Below are 22,152 nucleotides of genomic sequence, written 5' to 3'. Positions count from 1 at the left end.
CAGAAAGATAAACACCCATTTCCAGAGGCAATCTGAACAGGCTTTCTCAGACAAACCAAGAGCAACAAAACCTTCATAAACTGACTACTACCACTACAACTATTTAGGATTTTTCTGTAAAAAGGCTGAAAGCTGAAGCATAAATCTCGGGAGAGCACTGCAGAGATAGAGAAAAGTGTGTTATTATTTGAGTGATACATATCTATATATTTCTCTATATATATATGTGTATGTAGAGAGATAGAGGGAGAAACAATCATCAAACAGATGGCTATGGTTAGGGTTGTATAAGAAAAAAGCTAGGGGGGGAACAAAGGAGTGAGAATATTAGCGTAGTATATTGTAGAGAGAGAAATTAAACAGGAGAGAGAGAGAGAGATAATGGAGTGTGGTGGTTCTAGTAGCACTTCATGTTTGATGGGGTTTGGGAGCAACAGTAATGGACTATGTCCTATGATGATGATGATGCCTCCAATGACTACCACTAATGTGGACAACAATACCCTACTTCTTCCTCTACCTCTACCTTCCAGCAGCAACAACAATCAAGGTCAAAACCGTCATAGTAGCTGCAGTACTGGTAATTCTTCTCTCATGCTTGATCAAGATCATCACCACCACCACCACGATAATCACATCAACAACAACACAAGCACAGGAGGAGGAGGAGGGTGTTATTTCATGGATAACAACAACGGCAATTCATCCCCTTCTGTCAAGTCTAAGATCATTGCTCATCCTCTTTATCACCGTCTCTTGGCCTCCTATGTCAATTGCCAAAAGGTGAACCAGTCAAAATCCTAACAATCCCAAACCCTACTCTCTCTAGCTCTCTCTGTGTGTTTGTGTGTGTGCACTCAAGCTCCCATAATTTGTGCCTCTCCCTAGCGAAAGATGGACAAATTCAGACACCCTTTTCTCTTTTCCTTTTAAAAATTGTTTTTGATGATGAAATATGCATATAGACACAGAAATATGTAATGGGTAGCAAGTAAATATATGCATCTCTCTCTGTAATCTCTGTGTGTGAGAGAGGGAGAGAGCTTTCATTTACTGTTTCTTTAACTTTGCTAGGATTAACCCTCAAGGAAAAAAGTTTAGAACACAAAACGATTCTGACTAGATAGTGACAGTAGTCTTAGTTTTGGTACTTCATGGAAATTATTTTCTACTAATTAATACTGATGACATATAGTGAACTATGTGTGTGTGTGTATACGTGTATTATACGCAGATAGGAGCTCCACCTGAAGTGGTGGCAAGACTGGAGGAAGCCTGCGGGTCTGCCGCGGCGATGGGCCGAACGGCAGGGTCCGGCAGTTTCGGGGAAGATCCGGCGCTTGATCAATTCATGGAGGCCTACTGTGAGATGCTGACAAAGTATGAGCAAGAACTCTCCAAACCCTTCAAAGAAGCCATGCTTTTCCTCTCAAGGATTGAGTGCCAGTTCAAAGCCCTCACACTAGCTTCCTCTGATTCTGGTGATCATCACCTTCTCTCTCACTAAATGCTTCTGATTTGTTTATTGTTTGAATATGTTTGTTTCATGGTAATAATAGCCAGATATAATTATTCATTTATGTGTATGTTTCCAAGAACATAAAGATTTAATTAAGCCACAACTAAAAAGGAAAAGGGTTATAATTATTTAACAACTGGGTGCTTAGATTTTGTCCATTTCTTTAATCTATGTCTCTCTCCATGCCACTTAATTTTTTTTTTTTTTCTTTTTTTCTGCTATATATCTCTATATATGTACTCCTATTTGCTTAGTTTGTTTTTTTTTTCCTAATGCTTGTATACTTGTGGAACTGTTTTAGGGCTAGGGTATTAATTCAATTGATGTTCTATCATATGGATGAACAGTGATGTCCCTAGCTTTGATCTGTTCTTGATGTTTGTTTCTTGAACTCGGCTTATTCCTTTGCTTTACATTCTTGATTCTTCATCTGGTGTTTTGGAACTTTGGTAGGTACTGACACATTTTTTTGCAGCTTTTATTATTCAAAGAGAATGGCTTTTGTCATTCTTTTTTCCTCTTAATCTGTTGTTGATCAAGCTTGATGATCTCGATTCTTCGCATGCTTCATAATCTGTATCGGTGTTATATATAGTGCAATTTATGCTTAAGCTTTATCGCAATTCATCTTTGATCTTTTATATGATTATTTCAGGTATTTTGTTTATGGTGCTAAGCTGCCAAATTTATTTAATGCTTAAAGCTTTATACAAACCATGCCATGTTATTTTTTACAGTTAATGATTTAAATGTATCTGATAAGCACTAAACCTATAGGTTTAATTGAATTGTCTTCCAAACTAGGGTTTGCAGCTGGAGACTATAGGAAGACAATAGGGTTTAAATATATATTCCACTGAAACAGGTTCAATTGGTTTTTAAAGATGCATGAACATAGAAATATGTGCCCAGTATAAAATTGTGTCATTTTTTATATAACCAAAGGGCTGTTATATATATATATATATATATATCACCAAAGGGCTAATAAATTCTCATTTTGATGTGATTGAAAAACACCATGGACTCTTTTTAATATCCATGAGTTGTACACTCATTACTCCATGTGTGGGGTTCAACATGTTCCTATAATTCTACTTGCCATTATTTTTGGTTTCGTCCGTTCATACTTATGTGGATGTTTTATCTTCAATGTGGGTCACTAAAATTCAATAGACATTGTAAATTCGATTTAAAATCAGTCAACTGGGTATCTCTTCCAATTTTTCTTGGCTTCTTTCTCTTCTATGATCAAAAAATGTGGTTAACTTTTCTAAGCTGCATGTGCTACTCATCTTTTACATGCTCAGTGAATGATCTTAATGATTCCTCTACTGAGTATATACGTACTGGCTAGTTTTACCATTTTATCTCTCGAACTTGTCTCTAAACACTCCACCTCCTAAATAAAAATGAAATTTCTGAGAATTTCTTGTATTCAGACATTTATATTTTTGTGACGCACGCTGGCTAGTTTGAGGATTTCTTGTATTCAATCACGCATTTAGATTTTGTGATGCATCCCGGGTAAAAATGAACTGGTAATGGCTAATAATTTGTAGTGGTTAGTATGTGTAGGGTCTATTATTGACATTTACTACAGCGAATGAACTGTATGAAGGTCAATCACGTAATCTTGTAAGTTGCAAATTTTTTTTTTTAGTTAAAGGGTAAGCTTGTACATAATGGAAAAGAATGTACAAGGCAGTCCTAAAAAAATAGGAACAACAAACTGCACAAGGCAGCAGCAAAACCCAAGCCAGATACTAAGGCAAGGGGCCAAACTTGGCCAACATACTAAGGCTACACCATACAAAGCAAGTGACAGTCCACAGCAAGAGACAGTCCACAGCATACAAATGTTATTTACTGGTTTATATTGACTTTGTGCATCCTTCTCTTTTTATGTTGTTATTTCACTAGAGTGTCATTGTTAGAGGTTAATGTGATTACTAAAGATTTTCTCACCATCTTCATTAATTTGGAAGCAGTCTGCAAGCTTTTACCACATTATCATTCATGAATAGAGGCACACCATCTTTATTTACTGTCTTTGTGCTTGTGTGATTTGATTTATTTGTTGTTATGAAAAGGGCAGTCTTCATAATAAACCTCAATCTTTTTGGAGTTCAAGAGATCGATTGTTAGGTTGGCGAAAAAGCAAGTCATGAAGTCAGGCTCCTACTCGCAGATCAAGCAGCACTTTACAAATGTTTAAATTGGTTTCAACAATCAATTGGTACACTAGTAACTTCAAAAAATACTCAACTTGGAAGCTGTTTTTCCTTTTTCCTTCTCTTTTTCTTTTCTTCATGCATTTATTATTCCATATGTAGAGCATTTTCAACCCCTCTATTGGATGCAAGCAATTCGAGAACATGCATGTCTTCAATAGTTTTAAGCCAAGATTGTTTCTTTTGTGATAGCTAGCACTCTTTAGTTAATTTTTTTTTTTTTTTTCTTCTTCATAAATATAACTTTATTATATTGCCAAAATTTTATAACTGGTTCAGAGTTTCATGTAGCGTTGAAGGGTTATCATCAACTGGCAGGCAGTACATAGTGTCAATAACTAGCCTATTATTGCCATATTCTTCACTGTGAAAATGTGATCATATAGCCGGTCAATAAATTCAAAAAAGCTAAATATTCACCTATAAAGAAACCTCTAGTCAGTTTAATTAACAGGGTGTCAATGGACTGTTAGAAATTACTTAGGCGGATTGAAACTGTTCATTTCATCCTTGTAGGCTTGAGAAAGAGCCTATATAAGCCATGAAGCAGGGCTTATGGACATCGGGCCTTTAATTTAGGACTCGGAAACTCAAAAAAGACACCTTCAGGTAAAGTTGGAAAATCTAGGATTGTATACTCAATGTTGGAAGTCAAGATACTCGCTCAACTAACATCTACATGATATTAGTGGGCTGCTGTAATTAATATATTAAGGGTTAAGACTGAAGAGAAACTTGGTTAGATTATAGGTTCACATTTTGTTTTATAAGGGGTAAAAGAGAAGGAAAAAGAGGAAGACTACATCAAATAATAAATTGACATTTATTGAAAATCAATCTACATACTTAGCTTCTTATAATTTGACCTTTTTGTGAAATTCCCTTGGATGAATATCAGACTTATCTTAATGGAAGTTTCAGAACCTGCTTTTAGTTCTTGAGGTTTTGGTGAATTTTTGGTGAAGTGGCCTCCACTAGAGGCTTATTGATCTCTACATCCCATTCTTCTGATGTCCTAGACATGGAATTTTTGATAACTTATAATGATGTTATCGACCTTTTTGCATGAACTATCTATATAAAATGTACATATATATAAATATTTGTGTCCTTAGCTGGTCCTTCGGATGAATTTTGTTTACTATGCTTGATTACTTGGCATAAGTCTTCCAAAGTGCCATTAGGGGATGGTATGCCTTTACGATAAGTCCTACTTGTTCTTGAAGCTTGCCAACCTATACCATCCGTTCTTATGATTCCAAAAATGGGAGGAGCATTTCTTATTTCAAATGATGTTTCTGTCCAAGTGACTTTTGCTTTGAATTGTCTGTCCGTAGTAAATATATGATGTATAGATATTATTTGCATGGTTAGTTACTATTTGTGAAACATGTGTATTGTGTTCAATTACATGGATCTTTCATGATATCTATAAGCCTCCAGGAACACTATATTGATGGATAGTGTATTGTGAAGCATGAGGAATATTATATTTGATGATTAGTGTCTTCCATAGTTCCCTTGTTCTACTTGAAAAACTATAGGTATTTGTTCTGAAACTTACATATTACAAGTACGTTCTTCTGTTTTGGAGTAGAAGAAATGGATTAGAGGTTTGGAAAGTAATTTGTTGAAATTAATTACATTTCATATTCACCTCTTCCCCTAAATAAAGAATAAAGGGATGGTAAAATATTAATCGGTTCATTCCTTCCTCCTCAAAATAATCACGTTGAGTTCAACTTTAGTGGCCTGTGAAGTAAACAAGATGGTACAGCAAAGTTTGATTTGATGATCTGCGGGATCTATTTTTTTCCTACTATAAAAGTTCATAAACTTTTGTAATACATAATGCTAAAATTTAGTTTGTTGTGATATCCAATCGTTAAACTATGACAGAAGCACGTGTAACACTAATTTTAGCTACTTATTCCGGAAACTCATTTTCACATTGAAGTGCTTACTATTTCCTGTTATAATCAGCTTGTGGTGATGAATTAGATAGAACTGAATCACCCGAGGAAGAGGCTGACATGAATAACAATATGATTGATCCTCAAGCAGAAGATAAGGAATTGAAAGGTCAGCTTTTGCGCAAGTACAGCGGATATTTAGGCAGTCTCAAGCAGGAGTTCATGAAGAAGCGAAAGAAAGGAAAGCTGCCTAAAGAAGCCAGGCAACAATTGCTGGATTGGTGGAGCAGACATTACAAATGGCCCTACCCATCGGTATCTATCTTTGCTCCTTAGATGATGGATTCATAGTAATATAAGAAGTTTATGACTCTTGACTCTTGATTTTTTAATTGCATTTCCCTATCTCTTATCTTCTTCCGTTCTTGCCTCTTGTATTGACTTAGCCTGTTAGTTGTAGATGACTTAATAACAATCTATGATGCAGTGCCCAGCGATAATTTATCCCGGTCCTGCTGTTGGTTACTTTTCAGGGAAATTAGGGGATCCTCTTCTAGCATTTTATCATATGGCACACAAACACTAGTTCGTGACATGACAATGTGTTTGTTGTTCAATAAATGCTAGAATAACAATTTTAGAGAAAAAGATTCAATCCCTTTCTCCTAATACCCAGTTGAATGTCAAGGCATTGTGTTAATTGATACACTTGTACGAATGTATTCAAACTTCATTTTCTGCTTGACACATCTTTTTAGTGCTTCTATGTGGTTTATAGCTTGTTTTTCATTCTCTATGCAAATATCAACAGAATTAATGGTTTTAGTAACTAGTAACATTTCGTGTCTCCACAGGAATCACAGAAGCTGGCATTAGCGGAATCCACTGGGCTGGATCAGAAGCAAATCAACAACTGGTTCATAAATCAAAGAAAGCGACACTGGAAGCCTTCTGAGGATATGCAGTTTATGGGGATGGATGTTACACATCCTCACTATTACATGGATAATTTTATGGGCGATCCTTTTCCTATGGATATCTCGCCTGCACTCCTCTGAAGTTGCCGGTGATGTCCAACTAAGTTCTTGAACTCCTATCTTTTATGTGTACTACTTGTATGCATGCACTTTCTTTATGTTGTTAAACTGAGACTTTTAATTAGTCCTTAATTCGTTAGATTGTCACGATCTTAGAGTCTTGTATTTGAGATTGTTGTTGCTTAATTAAGCTCGAGTTCGAGTAGGTTTCATTTTTTTTCCCCAATAAATAAAACTTAAAAAGGGCAAAAACACAAGAGACCCTAGAAGGGCCAGAGCTCAAACAAAGCCTACTGTGGTAACTAGAAGTTATTAGTTGTGTAAGGTGATGGAAGACTACACAGCAGCCATTTCTCTAACCCATTTCACATTTCTGTCCTTGTCTGCCATAAGCCTACGTCTAAAGGAATCAAGCACTTCTTCTTCTTCTTTTCTTTCTTTTTTTATTTTTTTATTTTATCACTTGGAAGGAGAAGAATAATTTTTTAATATTCTCTGTGTTTTTTTGTGTTGTGCTGCATTAGATGGATCCCAGCTCATACACGTGTGAGGTGAACTGTTTGGAGAGTTGGTGAGAACGAGTAGTGGTTTATCTCTAGTTTGGAGAATTTTTTGGGATAGCATCATAGCAAGCCAAATAGTGAAACATTGCCTTGGAATGGATGGATCAACACAAATGAGGGGTGAATTAAATGTGTGGAATGGAAAAGGAGTTAGAAGGAGAAGCAATTCTGGAGTACATGAGGTAAGACCGTGTACATATGATCCTCTCTAGACACTGCAATGACGAGAGCCTCGTACACTAAGCCGTGAATGGTCGGTGTTGGTGCCATTGGTAAAACCAAAAACTTGTGGCACCTCCATTACATACTTGCATTCTGATAAACTGTTCTAGCTAAAGGTCTTTTAGCTTTAGGATGTTTCTCCAACTCCATGAGCTATCAGATGGAATCTTGATATCCCACAAGCTTTCTTTTTCTCAGAAGGTGAATTCTGACCCATCTAACCTAAAGACAGTTGTTTGAGTTGTCAATCAGATATTCCAAATGATTCTTACCACAGCAACTTGGTTCCTTGTGTTCAGGTAAAATGAACACTAGACCACCCTCCTCAATAGGCTTAATTGCCAAAACTGTGCCAAGCCACTATGGCTGCAGTTTCATTTCAAAGGAATCTCCTCATAACGAGTGTATCTCATATTGGTTGTTGTTATAAGGGGTACTTGTGTCCTACATCGAATTCGGCTGGGAAGTGAAATGGGTATAAATAAGTGAGTATGCAGTACTACCTAAAGTAAATAAGTAAGCGTCTCCTTATCCTTAGAAATTTAAATTCATAAACTAGAATGTTATTCTCTTAATCTAGAAAAAAAATAATAATAATAATAATAATAATAAAAAAAATCTTCTAATTTTTGGACATTTTATTCAAGTATTATTGGGAAGAAAAATACATGTTTTGAAAAGAAAATTAAATTAATTATTTTTCCATTTTACTTGAACTTCTAAATCATTGGTGTATAAAAAAAAAAAATCAAAACTCTACTGCCGGGATTTGCCAAAGTGCTACAGTGGATTTTGTCGTTTCATTTAACAGTTTTAGTTATGACCAAAAATTCAACTTTGGGCAAGGCCCACACAAGCCCATTATGGAATTTCGGTGCTTGAAATCGTATGGCTGATTTCTATTGGGCCTGAATATGAAAAATAATAAAAAATTATTCCACTGCCAGGATTTGAACCCGGATTCTTTTCACCACAAGAATTGCCAAAGTGCTACAGTGGATTTTTTTGTGATGTTGATGGAATTAATTTTACTTATCACCATTAATATTCAACTTCGGCCTGTAATTTTTGTGTACCACTTACTTCTATGCATGAACTGGCTTTCTGATGTTACTTTTAATTCGGTATATTGTCTCGATCTTTGGAGTGTTGTATTTGGGATTGTTGTTGCTTAATTAAGCTTGAGCTCAAGTAGATCTAGGGCAAAAGAACTAGAGGGCCTAAAAAGGCTACACACATTCTGCAAATGAAACAAGTAGTGCATGAACACAATTTGAACTAGTTTGTGTTTCAATTTCAAATTGGCTAAACGAGCCAAACAAGTCAAGTTCGAGATTGAACCGAATTTGAATACATATTTGTGTTTGAATTGGATTTGAAGTCAAAATGTAGATCGACTTGCATTTTGTAATTGGAGTAATGTTATATGTATAAGAGTAATGATATTTATATGAATGAGTTAGGCAGAATTGTTAGGCTTACTAAATTTGATTGGTCATTAATGCATTAAATAAAGAAATGGATTATTTCCTTGAGTTTTATTATCTGTTTTCGATCAACCAATTTGAAAAAAAAAAAAAAAAACTTGTGAAGATGTTTTGTTTGGATTTTCATTATTAATAATTAATATTATTAAATAAAAAACACTTTTGCCCTCAACTTTTATTTACTCAAGCTTCAATTATAATATTTAAAAACATAAATAATACCGAATATTGTACTGTAGTGACATTTTTTCTCTTTTCAAATTCAAAAGTACTCATCCCAACATGTGAGTTTCTTATTAATTCAATAAATAAATACATAATTTTAAATAATAAATAAATAAATAAATAAGACATGAAAAACACAAAGTACTCATCCCAACATGTGAGTTTCTTATCAATTCAATAAATAAATACATAATTTTAAATAATAAATAAATACATAAGACATGAAAAACACAAAAACATTCATTCCACTGCCAGGAATTGAACTTGGATAACACAAGAATTGCCAAGGTGCTACAGTTGATTTTGTTGACAATTAAATGAAATTAATTTTATTTAATAACTATTGAACTTTGGGCAAGGCCCGCAACAGCCCATTACGAAATACCACGGCTTGAAATTTTATTGCTGATTTCTACTGGGCCTAGAACATATAAAAATAAAAAAAAAATCATTCCACTGCCGGGATTTGAACCCGGATTCTTTACAACACAAGAATTGCCAAGGTGCTACAGTGGATTTTATTGTCTAAAGAAAGAAATTAATTTTATTTAACATGTTTTACTTATCACGATTAATGTTAAACTGATACTTTTAACTAGTGCTTAATTGGTTAGATTGTCTCGATCTTGGAGTCTTGCATTTGAGATTGTTGCTGCTTAATTATGCTAGAGTTCGAGTACATTTTTTTCCTTCCATAAATAAATTTTATTTATTGAATGGGCAAAAGAACAAGAGAACATAGAAGGTTACACATTCAGTAAATCAGAGACAACAAAAAAGAGTAATAACTAACAAGCCTTAAAGCCTAAGCACCGGAATTTCCCCAATAATGAACAAACTCGGTGCATGTAAGCAAAGTTTCGTGCACTGAATTTGTCTTTTTATGATGCCATGAATGGTCGACTTTGGCGGAGCCAGTAGGCCAGGTGCCATTGATCAAACCAAAAACTGGTACTACCTCCATTACCTACTTGTATTCTGATAAACTGATCAAGCTAAAGGTCTTAGGTTTAGGATGTTTCTACAACTCATCTGACCCAATGGGAGTTGTTTGAGTTGTCAATCAGATTCCAAATGTTTCTTGTCACACCAACTTGGTTTAATGTGCTTGGATTTTAACTTCCAAATTTTAGATCAAAGTTTCGAGATGGATAAAGAGATGAAACAAAAAATAAATAAAAGAATCTCTTGGTAATTAAGTAGATTCCACATTGACAGTACATAAGTGAAAATTTAGAAATATACATTTCATAAACTGTAATGAATGTTATTCACTTACTGTTATAAGCTTTTTGAGAATTAGATATATTCTTTTTTGAAAAAAAATAAAATAAATAAGAAAGAAAGAAGATAGAATATTTATTCTAAAGTTTTGATTTTATTTGTGGTAAGAAAAACACAGATGTTGAAAAGAAAATTAAATAACTTCTAAATTTCAGGTATATATTGAGCCAAATATTTTTATTTGTCATTATGACCGTTTACCCGCTAAGGTACTGATTAATTAAAATAAAAATGTTGATATTTGTATTGCACTTTTTAACAAATGCATATTATGTATTTATTTAAAAAGAAAAATGACATTATTGTCTTTAAATTTATAATTGAGAGTAGGGACACTTTTCTTTTTCTTTTTTATAAAAAATAATAATAATAATAATAATAAATAATTGAGTGACCTCCTCAGTACAATAGTCAATAAAATTTGTGGCCTCAATTTTAGTTCTTGTCAGTACCCTATTTGCCCGATTAGTTGGCCCATTATTGGTCTTTGAAGCCCAAAATTTTAAGACTATCCTCGACTTGAATGGAGAAAACTAGTGGGGAATACTCCGCAGCATATTAGCATGTATATATATATATATGTGTGTGTGTGTGTGGTTCATATCGGCAGTTTATTAGAGAATGCATGATCATTTAAGTGTTTGTAGATTTGTGAATATGACTCGTTTATTTGAGCATTTTTTAGTTTTTCACTAATTTTTGCTGGTAACAAAATGTGTGTACACTTAGCTATAATTCTCCGGAATCACATGACCACCTCTTCTTTAGTTGCCCCTTCATTTCACCAATATGGAGGTATATCAAGGATAAATGCCACTTCTCAACTGCAATTACAAACTAGAGCAACTTGGTTATGCTCACCAGCCACATGTGGAAGTCCAACTCACCACAAAACACGGTAAGGAAAATTTGCCTATCCTCGGTAGTTTACCACACTTGGGAAGAACGAAATAGTAGAATTTTCAAGAAAAAAGAATTGTTCACAGAGAGTGGTCCTCGCTAAGAGTAACTCCTCTGTCACTTCAATTCTTCGACTTGCTTTCCTTAGGCTATGTTTGGTAGGGTGGATTTGAAGGGGAATGATAACAGTAATTATGAGGGAAAGGGAAGGAAAGGAAAGGGAATGATAATTTTAATTTGGTATTGTATTTGGTTGATTAATGAAGGAAAATAAAGGGAAAGATAATAATCATATTTGGGGAAAGAAAGGGAAGGATATGAAGGAGAATTATTTTAATAAATTTACTATTATGCCCTTTTATATTTTAAAATATAAATTTATATATATATATATATATATATATATATATATATATATTTGTCTTGTAGGAAAAATTTTTTTAGGGCAAATCATTTCAGCCACCATTTTTTTAGGGCAAATCAACCCATTTATCTATTCTCGTTCCAAACGCTGAACTTCTCTCTCTCTCTCTCTGTGCAACTACAAACTATTGCAAGAATCAGAAGTTCAAAACCCATATATTTCAGTTTATATATTTGTCTGTAAGAATCAAAACTTCAAAATCCATATCGGCATCATTTCAGATTGTTCAAAAAATCAAAACCCAATTTCAGATTGTTTAAAAAATCAAAACCCATATCAGATTGTTCAAAAAATCAAAACCCATATCAGTTTCCATCGCCCGTTGTTCCAATTCAGGTTTGCCGTTCGTAAGCAAGCTTCGCCGTTCTCAACTCTCAAGCTTGCCCTCCTCTCTTTCTGCAACTGCTAAATCAACTAATCAAGGGCAAGATATGCATCTGAAATCACACACCAAGCCTCTCCTTCCCTTTCCCTTCATTTCCTCCCATTTTTGGGAGGTTAAGAAATTTACTGTTGAAGGCACAAGTTAACCCTCCAAACCCATCCCTTCCCTTTCCTTCCAATTTTTGCCAAACACAAATTTTTAATCCCCTTCCATTACTTTCCTTTCCCTTCCCTTTCTTCCCATTTCCACTCTACTAAACTGACCCTTAGAGATTCAGCTGCTTCAAGGAGAATTCTACTTGAATGGAATCTTCCTCCATCATGCTAAAGACCCCCTCCTCGTCCGCCGGATTAACAAGCTGTGAAGTTGCACTGCTTAATTTGGATACCGGATTATGGTTCTAATGAGCTTAACTAACAGTTATTAACAACTATTGTTCCTCATCTGTGTTATTCGGTTGGGTTTGTGCCCTATGTTTGCCTTTTGGGCATATTTTGCGTAGTGGGCTTTTACTTAAAGTCATGAATTGGGCTAAGATCCTAACTTTGTACATATTTATCTTTATATATATCAGTTGCTTTATTCTTCGAAAAAAAGATTAACTAATAGTGCATATATTAATTATTTTCCTGAGTTTTATGATTTAGGTTCCATCATAAAACAATTTAACACTTAAACGTGTAGTTACTCACACTTGATGATAATATTTTAAAATGTAAAATGATATTAAATACTGTAGTTCAATGGTATTTTTTATTTTTTAAAATAGAGGTTCTAAAAGTTTTTCGTGTTTTTTTTACTTTTGTTAATATATTGTAGTGAAACAAAAACATAAAGCATCTTTGATAACGTTTGTTGTCATTTGAATAGTATTGAAATACTTCCGAAAAAAGAGACAAAAATCGAAAACACACAAATGATGCTTTGATTACTTCTGCACCGTAACAAAAGCACTATAAAAAATAAACAAAAAAAAAAAAAATCTAAAAATAACAATTTTAACTAACTATTTAATTTTTCAAACTTACAACGCTTTTTATAAAATATGCTATAATATAAGATTATTATTAATTAAAAAATAAACAAAAAACATAATTATGATTGACACCTAATTACAATATTTATAAAACATGCTTTAATATAAGATTTTTATTAATTAAAAAATAAAAAACATAATTATGATTGACACCTAATTACAATATTTTAAATAAAAAGACATAATTGCTTTATATATATATATGTATATATCTGTGTGATGGGGGTGTGGGGGTAAATAAAATGAATCATATACGGATTCATTGAATAAAATTCTCACACTCCACAAAGCCACTAGTGTACAAGTCTCGAGTCTTCAAAACCAGGGTTCTGTCTTCTTCTCCCCTAAATCTAGGGTTTTTAAACAACTATTTTTTTCAGAGTCGATTGACATACCTCGAAAACCAGCTAGCAATCCCGAACAATTCACCTAGATTTACGATTCGTCCGCCAAAATACACTCCAAATTCTATACATATATCGGTTTTTATCTCTATAGTTCTCTGAAATTTGTTCGCATTTGCGCCATAGCAAAAACTCAACATCTGTGTCAATGGCCAAGACGAGACCAGGAAAAAGAGACATGGACTCTTACACCATCAGAGGCACCAACAAAGTCGTCAGAGGTAATATATATACATGCATATACATATAATCGTCAGAGGTAATATATACATGCATATACACCTAAGTTTATATCCATCTATATACATACATTTCTAGTGATGATATATATATATATATATATTTAATGTTGTTTTGTAGCTGGAAATTTGTGTTGCTGTGGCATGTATATATGCATATATGCTTATAAAAAATACATGGATTTATTTATTTAGGAAAAAAAATATGGTTTTAGTGATTGAATGCCGCTTTTCATTGTTCTGGTGTGCTTTTTGATTTTGGATGTGGGTTTTAGCTGGAAATTTGTGTTGCTGTGATTTTTCATGCTTATTAAAACACATGCATATAAACATAAGTTTACATCTACCTATATACATACATTTTCAGTGGTAGTTTTATTAAATTATTTATTTTTTACAATTTTTTATGTGGTTTTGAAGTTGGAAATATGTGTTCCTGTTACATACATATATGCTTATAAAAAGACATGTTTTCAGTGATTGAATGTTACTTTCGATTGTTCAGGTGTGCTTTTGATTTTTGGTGTGGTTTTTAGCTGGAAATTTGTACCTGTTTTGATGATTGAATGTCGGGTTTGATTGTTTTGATGTGTTTCTGAAGCTGGGGATTGTGTGTTGATGCGACCATCGGACACCAATACGGCACCTTATGTGGCGCTTGTGGAGAGGATTGAAGCAGATATTCGGAACAACGTGAAGGTCAGGGTGAGGTGGTACTATCGGCCGGAGGAGTCTATGGGAGGGCGGAGACAGTTCCATGGAGCAAAAGAGTTGTTCTTGTCGGACCACCATGATGTTCAGAGTGCTCACACTATTGAAGGCAAGTGCACTGTTCACACTTTCAAGAACTATACTAAGCTTGAAAATGTTGGTGCTGAAGATTACTATTGTCGTTTTGAGTATAAAGCTGCTACAGGAGCATTCACACCAGACCGTGTTGCAGTGTGAGTTTGTGTTTTATCAATTTGGTCCTTACCTGAAGTTCAGTTAATTTTATTTGTGGATAAGATGATGATTCTGGGTGTTGTTTTGAAGGTATTGCAAATGTGAAATGCCTTATAATCCGGATGATTTGATGGTACAATGTGAGGGATGCAAGGACTGGTATATATTTTTTTTTCAGTTGTTGATTATTATTTTGAGTCCTTCCAGTTTATGTTAAAAAAAAGTTGTTTGCGTAGCCTTTTGTTTGGTTGTTGGGGAAATGGAGGAAAAGAGAAGAAATTGTTATGGCTTGCGTTTTAGTTGTTTTGAAGTATGAAAGATGAGGAAATCTATCAACTAAGCCTATAAGTGTAATGAGGCTCAGTTTATTGGTGTTACAGTTTTCTTCGTTTTCTGACCATATATCTTCTTTTCTTTTCCTATGTCTCTGCAATCAAAGGAATGTTGAATGAAGATTGTCTGGAAAACCTTATTTTGTTGATAGTAATTACTTAGGAATTTCCATTCAAAGTGTAAACATGAACAAGATGGACTTCAGAAAGAGGTAAAAACTGAAGAGTTCACTTCCAGCCACTGTAATGCCCAAAATGGATTACATGAAAGCAAGGAATTCAAAGCTAATTCCTTGATTACAAGCAATATGAACCACTTAATGTTCAAGGACAAAAAGGAATACCTATAATTCGCAAAACAACTTAAGTAGTCTAAACATCTCCTGGCTTGTAGATTGATGGACTTCCATCTGCTGCTACATCTTCTTTAACCTTCATAAGTATGCTGATTTTTTCGAGTTGTTTATTCTGTTTTTTCTAGTTTTTTTTTGGTTTGTACTTTAGCACATGTATATAATATAATTCAGAGGATTGCTTACATTTGTTAAGCTTTGGGCGTTTTGCTGGTGGAAACAAGAGCATTTTGGTGCCTGAATAACTCAGTTTCTAGTGAAAATGATAAAATCTCTATATAATGTTATTGTTGTTGTTCATTTAGATTTAAGCCTTCAAGTGTGCCTCACCTTGGATGCAGCAATTTACAAATGTGGACTTCAGAGTGACTTGCTTAAATGTCTGCATTATGGTATGTAATGTGTTGCTACCGTGGTACTTGTAGGTATCATCCTGCTTGTGTGGACATGACTATTGAACACGCAAAAAAGTTGGAACGCTTTATGTGTGCAGACTGTGAATATGATGATACCAAAAAATCCCAGGACACCTTTCCTGCATCAGCAATGGCTAATGGGAAGGTGAGACTACTCATTGGCTTGCTTCCAATCATTAAAGTTGCATGTGTTCTGTCCTTGTTTGTGTCATTCAATCTGTCTGTCATGACTCACATAATAAAATGATTTACTTGTTTAAAGGGCTGATCTGTAGTTGCAAAGGTTAGACTACTCATGAGCATGCTTCCAATCATTAAAGTTGCATGTTTTCTGTCCTTGTTTGCCTCATTCAATCTGTCTGTCATGACTCACATAATATATTGATTTACTTGTTTTAAGGGCTAATCTGTAGGTGCAACATTGGAGGATAACAAATATGAAAAATAGTGACATGAATAAATTTTTTTCTGGGCAAAATTGTGGTTAAGCACACATGCACTTCAGATGGAAAATTGTTTGCAGCTAATGCTATGAGTAAACGTTTTTGTTTAGTGAAGGAAAGATTAATTGATGCATTTTCTTTACATTACAGAAGGAGTTTGCTACCCTGGAAGAATACACATGAGCCACTATCAAGATGTGAGCTATTTAATTTGTATTATAATTAGAGATTTATGTAGTTGTAACACATTAATAATGGTAATAGCTTAGAAGGTAAGTTGGTGAAAACATTAGTTCAAAAGAAACTTATGTGTTACTTACCAATAGAAGGAAAAAGGAAATCATGTGTTCACTTATTGAGTCATGGATAATATGGGATCTTTGTGGGGGCATTGATTGAACATTCACACAAAATTTAAGTAAAATATGTAGCATCATTTTGAGCTTCATAATATTGCTGTACATATGATATATTTTTGCATCCACGGGCAAATTGGTTGCAATGGAGAAACTGGTTTTGAATCATTTTTTATCTTGACAACGTTCACACTTCATAGTTCATTATCATCATCCCTGCCTTATTCCCATATGAATGGGGTCAGCCACATCAATTCTCTGTCTCCATTCCTTTCTATTGGTGTTCACACGTCACAGTTGGTTGTTATAATTGGCGTGACTGTCTGCATTTCCAATTTTAATTGCCGATTCTGACCCCATAAAGTAGAATATGTTGCTCTTACTCTGCCTTGGAGAACTTGGGTTTGCAATATCTTTCTCTGGAGCATATCCTTGGGAACATCATGTTAACTCATTCTTGACCACATCCCAATTATTTCTATATTTATTTATTTTGCTAAGTTTATCATTTCCCTATTATCATCTAATACGCTTCTTGTTTTACACTTTGGAAAACATTGTTCATGTATAGTCCTTTTACATGACAATAAAAAGGTTTTCGTTCTTATTTACCCGTGTGGCTGAAGCTTTAAAAATTATTTACGATATTTTTAGAAACTGACCACAGACTCTTATTTTTATGTACATCAAGTAAAGCAAATCAATTTTATGTTAGTGTACTTGTACAAGTAGGGTTGAAAAAAATGGAGATAAATCATGCACGTATACATGTATATGAATTTGTATAATAAGCACAGTGTGTTTATATATGCATTGATTACATGTGTGTGTGTACATGTTACTAGTAAAAAGAAAAAAAACAAACGGATCATTAATTTTTCCATTTAGACTTTCAAACATTTGAGAAATGCATTATTTTGAGTCTAGTATGATTTTATAAAAATAATCTATTTTTCCAAGAGCTGTTTTTACTGGAGTCATAGTGTGGTACATTTGTTGGATGAGTAACGCTACATGTAGGGTTGGAAAAAAACGGAGATGTCATTGTATACAACCATCTGTTAGAAATAATCTGTTGTTGGCGCTCGAAACTTCATAGTCTAGTATGATTTTATAAAAATAATCTGTTGTTGGCGCTCGAGACGTCATTGTATGCATTATTTAAGAGTTTGTAGCTGTTTATAAATTTTGATACTGTGTTAGAAATGCTAATAAATAGGGATTATTCCTCTGTTGTTGGTTGAATTGTATCAGGGGCGACAAATTGATATGCTTACACAAGAATTTAACTTCAAATCAACATCCCAAAAGAACTTTATATTCTAAAATATGTTTGGAAGATGAATGTTTTGCTGTAAGAACAACAAATGTATGATTACAAGTTTGCATTATAGGGTAAAACTAGGAGTGGAGGGTGCAATTTTGGAGGCCTGAAAATTTGGAAGCATTTTGTTTGGGAGTTGAATACTTTCTTAATAAACATCTGAGAGTACTCTGCAGCTTTTACCCGGATGCTTTTTACAGGAGGATACTCACTCCATTTCTCTGAATTAAATTGTTGTTGATGTCATTTTGGAATTTCTAGTTCTTTTACTAATTTTTTTTTTTTCTTTTTTTCATGATTAGTTATTTTACTAATTTATGTGACTGAAATTGAGCATGTTATGATGTAATCACCCTTTGTTCCTTTATTTACGAAGTAAAGATCTTAATGTGATTATAATTGCTACTTGTCATTTTAGAGTGCCTAAATCTTCTGTCTATTGTATTTTTACTTTGATCCCTTTTTTTTTTTCCCTCTCTCTGAATTATTGTATCAGAATCGGTGCTTAAGATATCCGTCAGAAGGTCAAAACTTGTTGGTGAGCAACATCATCTAAATATGAAATGTAATTTGTATGCTACACAAATTTGTTAATGGCTAATTTGAAAGGTTGTTAATGTTCTCTTTTTTTGTTCTTATTTTGCCAATGTCCTATTATTGAATAATTGTCTGGCTGTTATGCGACCCTAAACTGAGAGGACCAGGTTGTTAAATTTCTCTTATTTTCTTCTTATTTTGGATCTCCTTTGATTGAATAATTGTCTGGCTGTGATGTGACCCTAAACCGAGAGGATCTGTGTGTGTGTGTTTTTTTAACCTTTATAAATTCTAATTCTTTTGTATCTTGAGAAATTGATCTTATGTGATTACCATGAATGGTATAAGTTGTTCTCTACTATTCCAGATTTTTAGATTTACGCTGCAAATGAACCTTACAATGTCATAACTCTATAGATCTTTTTTATACAAGCATTGTCTTGTCTTGTCTTTACATGATATGTCTGTGTGTCACCACTGAACCTTACCTGCAAGATGTTGTAATTGTTGCTCTCATCATCTAGCTATTTAATATTTATTTTTGTAGCATCCCATTATTTATACTTCTGGGAGTGGCCTAATGCAGAGTAGTCAAAAACTCTCTCTTTCCGAACGTTCTATATTTTGTGTAGAGTTTCTGAGATCTTTCCCTCATATCTGAGTTCTCATTTCGGTCTCCAAGAGCAATTTAGTGGGTTAGCTCGCTTTATCCCTGTTTTTTAAGGTAGTTTTGGGCCTCAGTGAGACTAGAGTAAATCCTGTCAGAGCCGATATATTTAATAAATTGGTCTAGTCATTTTTTTTATGTGTCTATATGTTTTGATTAGCCTTAGAACCATATTGATTATAACTTCCTTTAATAACTGCATCTGGTAGCAAAATGTTTGCGTGTGTTTCTAATATGATGCTTCTTGATCAATAAAAGCTCCCTTCTTGTGCAGATGGAGCCCAAGCGGCAGAAGAGGTGAATTCATCTGGAGGCTCGCGCTGCATGAAGTGACATGACCATTAAACTCAGTGTTGATCTTTTGGGTGCTGTACAGTGCAGAATATTGTAATGGTTATCCGATCAGACTAAAGGCTGTTGGTAATTTGCATCTTGTCTTGATCTAAATTCGTGTTTTATGTATTTAGAAGATGACTTTGGTACATGTTCTGTGCAGTTGGACGATTCAGTAATTAAATCTCTAATTTAGGAAAAATGTTGGTTCTGAATTGTTAGTATTAACTATTAACATCTGCTAAAACCATGTATGATGCATCTCTTGGACTGCATTGTCGTTTTGTTCAAAAAGCAGTATGTTGGCTGAAAATCTAACTCTTTGTGCTCTTTTCTGCCATTGATGCCAATAAAATGGAAGTCCGACCGGCATATGGTAAGTTAACAAGCTCAAGCTTGTTACCAACAATTTTCATGGCGTCTAACATGACACCAAGCGGTTAGTTTTACTTGCTTTTTAATAAATGAAAACCTAAATTGTGTTGCTATGCAGGGATGGCTCTTTGTAATCGACTGTTACTGGTATTTGTGAGTACAATACAACTTTTTTTTGGTTTAATAAGTACAATACAACTTTTTTTTTCCCATCAGCAGCATTAAGTACAGGAACATTAATTTACCAGGATTGTGAATGGGGCTTTGGGAGAGACTAAATTGGTGGTTATATATATATATATATATATATATATATATTTATTGATGTATGTCTGATACTTTAGAATGGCACCTTTAGTGTAGGAGGCCCTTGACAAATGGCCCTCTCACATGCATGTATATATATAAATTAACCCCCAGTTGAATTTTCATGGGAAAATTTATATACAGGTTGTCTTTCGATTTCGTGTTTACTCGCACAGTCGTCCGTCTTGGCAAATACATCGGAAGTTGTGCCGCCAATGAAGCCCGCTGCTAGTAGTAGGCTACTAGCCACAAAAATCAGATTTTATAATTTGCCACACTTTACCAGAAAAAATAAAATAAAATAAAATTGTAGTAATTGACATGGAAATTGCCAGGGATAGTGTGCAACACAGTTTGATGATACTTTCAACCATTAGAGATAATTAACTGAGGTGGTTACATGCCATATGATTTGATGTATATTTATATCATTCACAACCATCTACTCTATTGTGATGTTGTGGCCCAAATCTTGAAAAGGTCACTTTAAAAAGAGAGTGAGCGGAGGGTTAGAAGACTCAAACTTATAATTTTATGTTTTTAATTTATTTTTTGCATAGTGAAATCTTTTATCAATATTTACATTAGTCATAGATTTTAATGAAAGATTTTCAATTCTTTTTTCTATTTTATATTTTTATTTTTATTATTATTTAGTGAAATCTTTTGTCAAATATTTATATTAGTCATAAATTTTGACCGAAGATTTCCAATTCTTTTTCTTTTTTATATGTATAGTGAGCGGGAGGGTTAGAAGACTCAAATTAGTAATTTTACGTACATAAATCTTTGTATTATGATTCTTGATATATTCTCTTGGTTCACCGCGTTTGGTACGTCGTTATGTCTGAAACCGTATGGGTACATGATATGGTGTGTATGCGCATGCGTCCTTAGTACTTGTGTCTGGATCGGTATGGGTATTAGTTAAAACATTCTCAACAATCAACTCCATGATATGTCTGGATCGGTATGGGTGTATATATCTAAAACATTCCACGATATTTTGTATGTCATTTTATATATATATAAACCCTCACTGGAAGTGTTCACTTCTCAATATCAAAAGCCATCTTTACTGTCATTACTTTTAAAGATGACTTGTAGGTTTGTTCTTGTGGTGCTTCTTGGTGCTCTTATTTGTAACACCTACGCTAGGAAGCTTGAAAGCTCAGGGGGATCTAGTGCTGCCGGAGATGGTGATGGAATCTTTGGACAGCCTGGTGTCGGGGCTAATATCGGTGGTGTAGCACTGCCTGGAATCGGCGGTGGACAGCCTGGTATCGGAGGTGGACTACCTGGAATCGGTGGTGTACCACTGCCACTGCCTGGAATCGGTGGTGTACCACTGCCGCCTTGAGTGAGCTAGGAAAGAAGCTGTGTTCCCAAGCATATATATATATATAAAATAATAAATTGCCTACTATTCACTGGTTTTGTTCAATTAGGTTGCTAATGGTGTACTGTTTCTATGTATGTCTGATTTGCCATCTAAATATTATAATAAAGAATAACTGCATTTGATATATATATTGAACTATACGTGCCTCTCTAGCTCTGTCAAAGAGACACAAGTTATATATATATATATATATATATATATATAGATAGAAGTTCTAAAAAATGGAAACAGGAGCAATATTGCATTTTAAGTTATACATCAATGTATCTCTCTCTCTCTCTCTCAAACCATGTTATTTATTTTGTCTTGTCTTTTCATGAGATGTCCTTGTGTCACCACTGAACCTAGCCATGTTGTAATTGTAGCTTGTTAGTGAAGTTTCCAAGGTACGTTCATGCAAGATCACTTGGTGGATTCTCAACCAACCTCTGGTACTTTTTTCTTTAAAAGGACAGAGTCAACACTAATTAAAATTTGCATACTTGAATTTT

General features: G+C 34.1%; 3 protein-coding genes across 6 annotated transcripts; all 3 read left to right on the top strand.

Moving 5' to 3' along the window:
* Window positions 1-297: 297 nt before the first annotated feature.
* Window positions 298-6,724, top strand: LOC132309098 (homeobox protein SBH1-like). Its single transcript, XM_059807467.1, has 4 exons — window positions 298-783; window positions 1,235-1,481; window positions 5,737-5,981; window positions 6,521-6,724. Exons 1-4 carry the CDS (start codon window positions 382-384, stop codon window positions 6,722-6,724), a joined length of 1,098 nt encoding a protein of 365 aa, XP_059663450.1. The 5' UTR covers window positions 298-381.
* Window positions 6,725-13,462: 6,738 nt separating this feature from the next.
* Window positions 13,463-19,793, top strand: LOC132308697 (chromatin remodeling protein EBS-like). 4 transcript variants are annotated; one of them, XR_009482461.1, is made up of 7 exons: window positions 13,464-13,854; window positions 14,474-14,816; window positions 14,908-14,976; window positions 15,928-16,063; window positions 16,512-16,558; window positions 18,538-18,579; window positions 19,520-19,793. XR_009482461.1 is itself a non-coding variant. In XM_059806875.1 (6 exons), exons 1-6 carry the CDS (start codon window positions 13,782-13,784, stop codon window positions 19,544-19,546), a joined length of 690 nt encoding a protein of 229 aa, XP_059662858.1. In that variant the 5' UTR covers window positions 13,463-13,781; the 3' UTR covers window positions 19,547-19,793. The 4 variants fall into 4 exon arrangements, 3 of the variants coding, with proteins under 3 accessions (XP_059662858.1, XP_059662866.1, XP_059662877.1); XM_059806875.1 differs by lacking the exon at window positions 16,512-16,558 and having other exon boundaries at window positions 13,463-13,854; XM_059806883.1 differs by lacking the exon at window positions 18,538-18,579.
* A 1,562-nt stretch (window positions 19,794-21,355) lies between these two features.
* Window positions 21,356-21,619, top strand: LOC132278543 (FAM10 family protein At4g22670-like). Its single transcript, XM_059780357.1, has one exon. It carries the CDS (start codon window positions 21,356-21,358, stop codon window positions 21,617-21,619), a length of 264 nt encoding a protein of 87 aa, XP_059636340.1.
* Window positions 21,620-22,152: the final 533 nt, after the last annotated feature.

Source organism: Cornus florida, unplaced genomic scaffold (genome assembly GCF_030987335.1).
Source record: "Cornus florida cultivar Cherokee Brave unplaced genomic scaffold, ASM3098733v1 CherokeeBrave_3.0.0_Hap2_Chr01, whole genome shotgun sequence".
Taxonomy (NCBI): Eukaryota; Viridiplantae; Streptophyta; class Magnoliopsida; order Cornales; family Cornaceae; genus Cornus; species Cornus florida.
Note: the sequence above shows the minus strand (reverse complement) of the source record. Positions and strands in the feature narration are given on the sequence as shown.

Excerpts from the sequence above, each read along its gene's own strand:
- LOC132308697 (XM_059806875.1), top strand. The coding sequence starts at position 13,782 with ATGGCCAAGACGAGACCAGGAAAAAGAGACATGGACTCTTACACCATC. Across the intron at positions 14,817-14,907 it reads ACACCAGACCGTGTTGCAGT|GTATTGCAAATGTGAAATGC; the intron begins GTGAGTTTGTGT and ends GTTGTTTTGAAG. Across the intron at positions 18,580-19,519 it reads CAGAAGGTCAAAACTTGTTG|ATGGAGCCCAAGCGGCAGAA; the intron begins GTGAGCAACATC and ends CTTCTTGTGCAG.
- LOC132278543 (XM_059780357.1), top strand. The coding sequence starts at position 21,356 with ATGACTTGTAGGTTTGTTCTTGTGGTGCTTCTTGGTGCTCTTATTTGT.
- LOC132309098 (XM_059807467.1), top strand. The coding sequence starts at position 382 with ATGGAGTGTGGTGGTTCTAGTAGCACTTCATGTTTGATGGGGTTTGGG. Across the intron at positions 784-1,234 it reads CCTATGTCAATTGCCAAAAG|ATAGGAGCTCCACCTGAAGT; the intron begins GTGAACCAGTCA and ends TATTATACGCAG. Across the intron at positions 5,982-6,520 it reads ACAAATGGCCCTACCCATCG|GAATCACAGAAGCTGGCATT; the intron begins GTATCTATCTTT and ends GTGTCTCCACAG.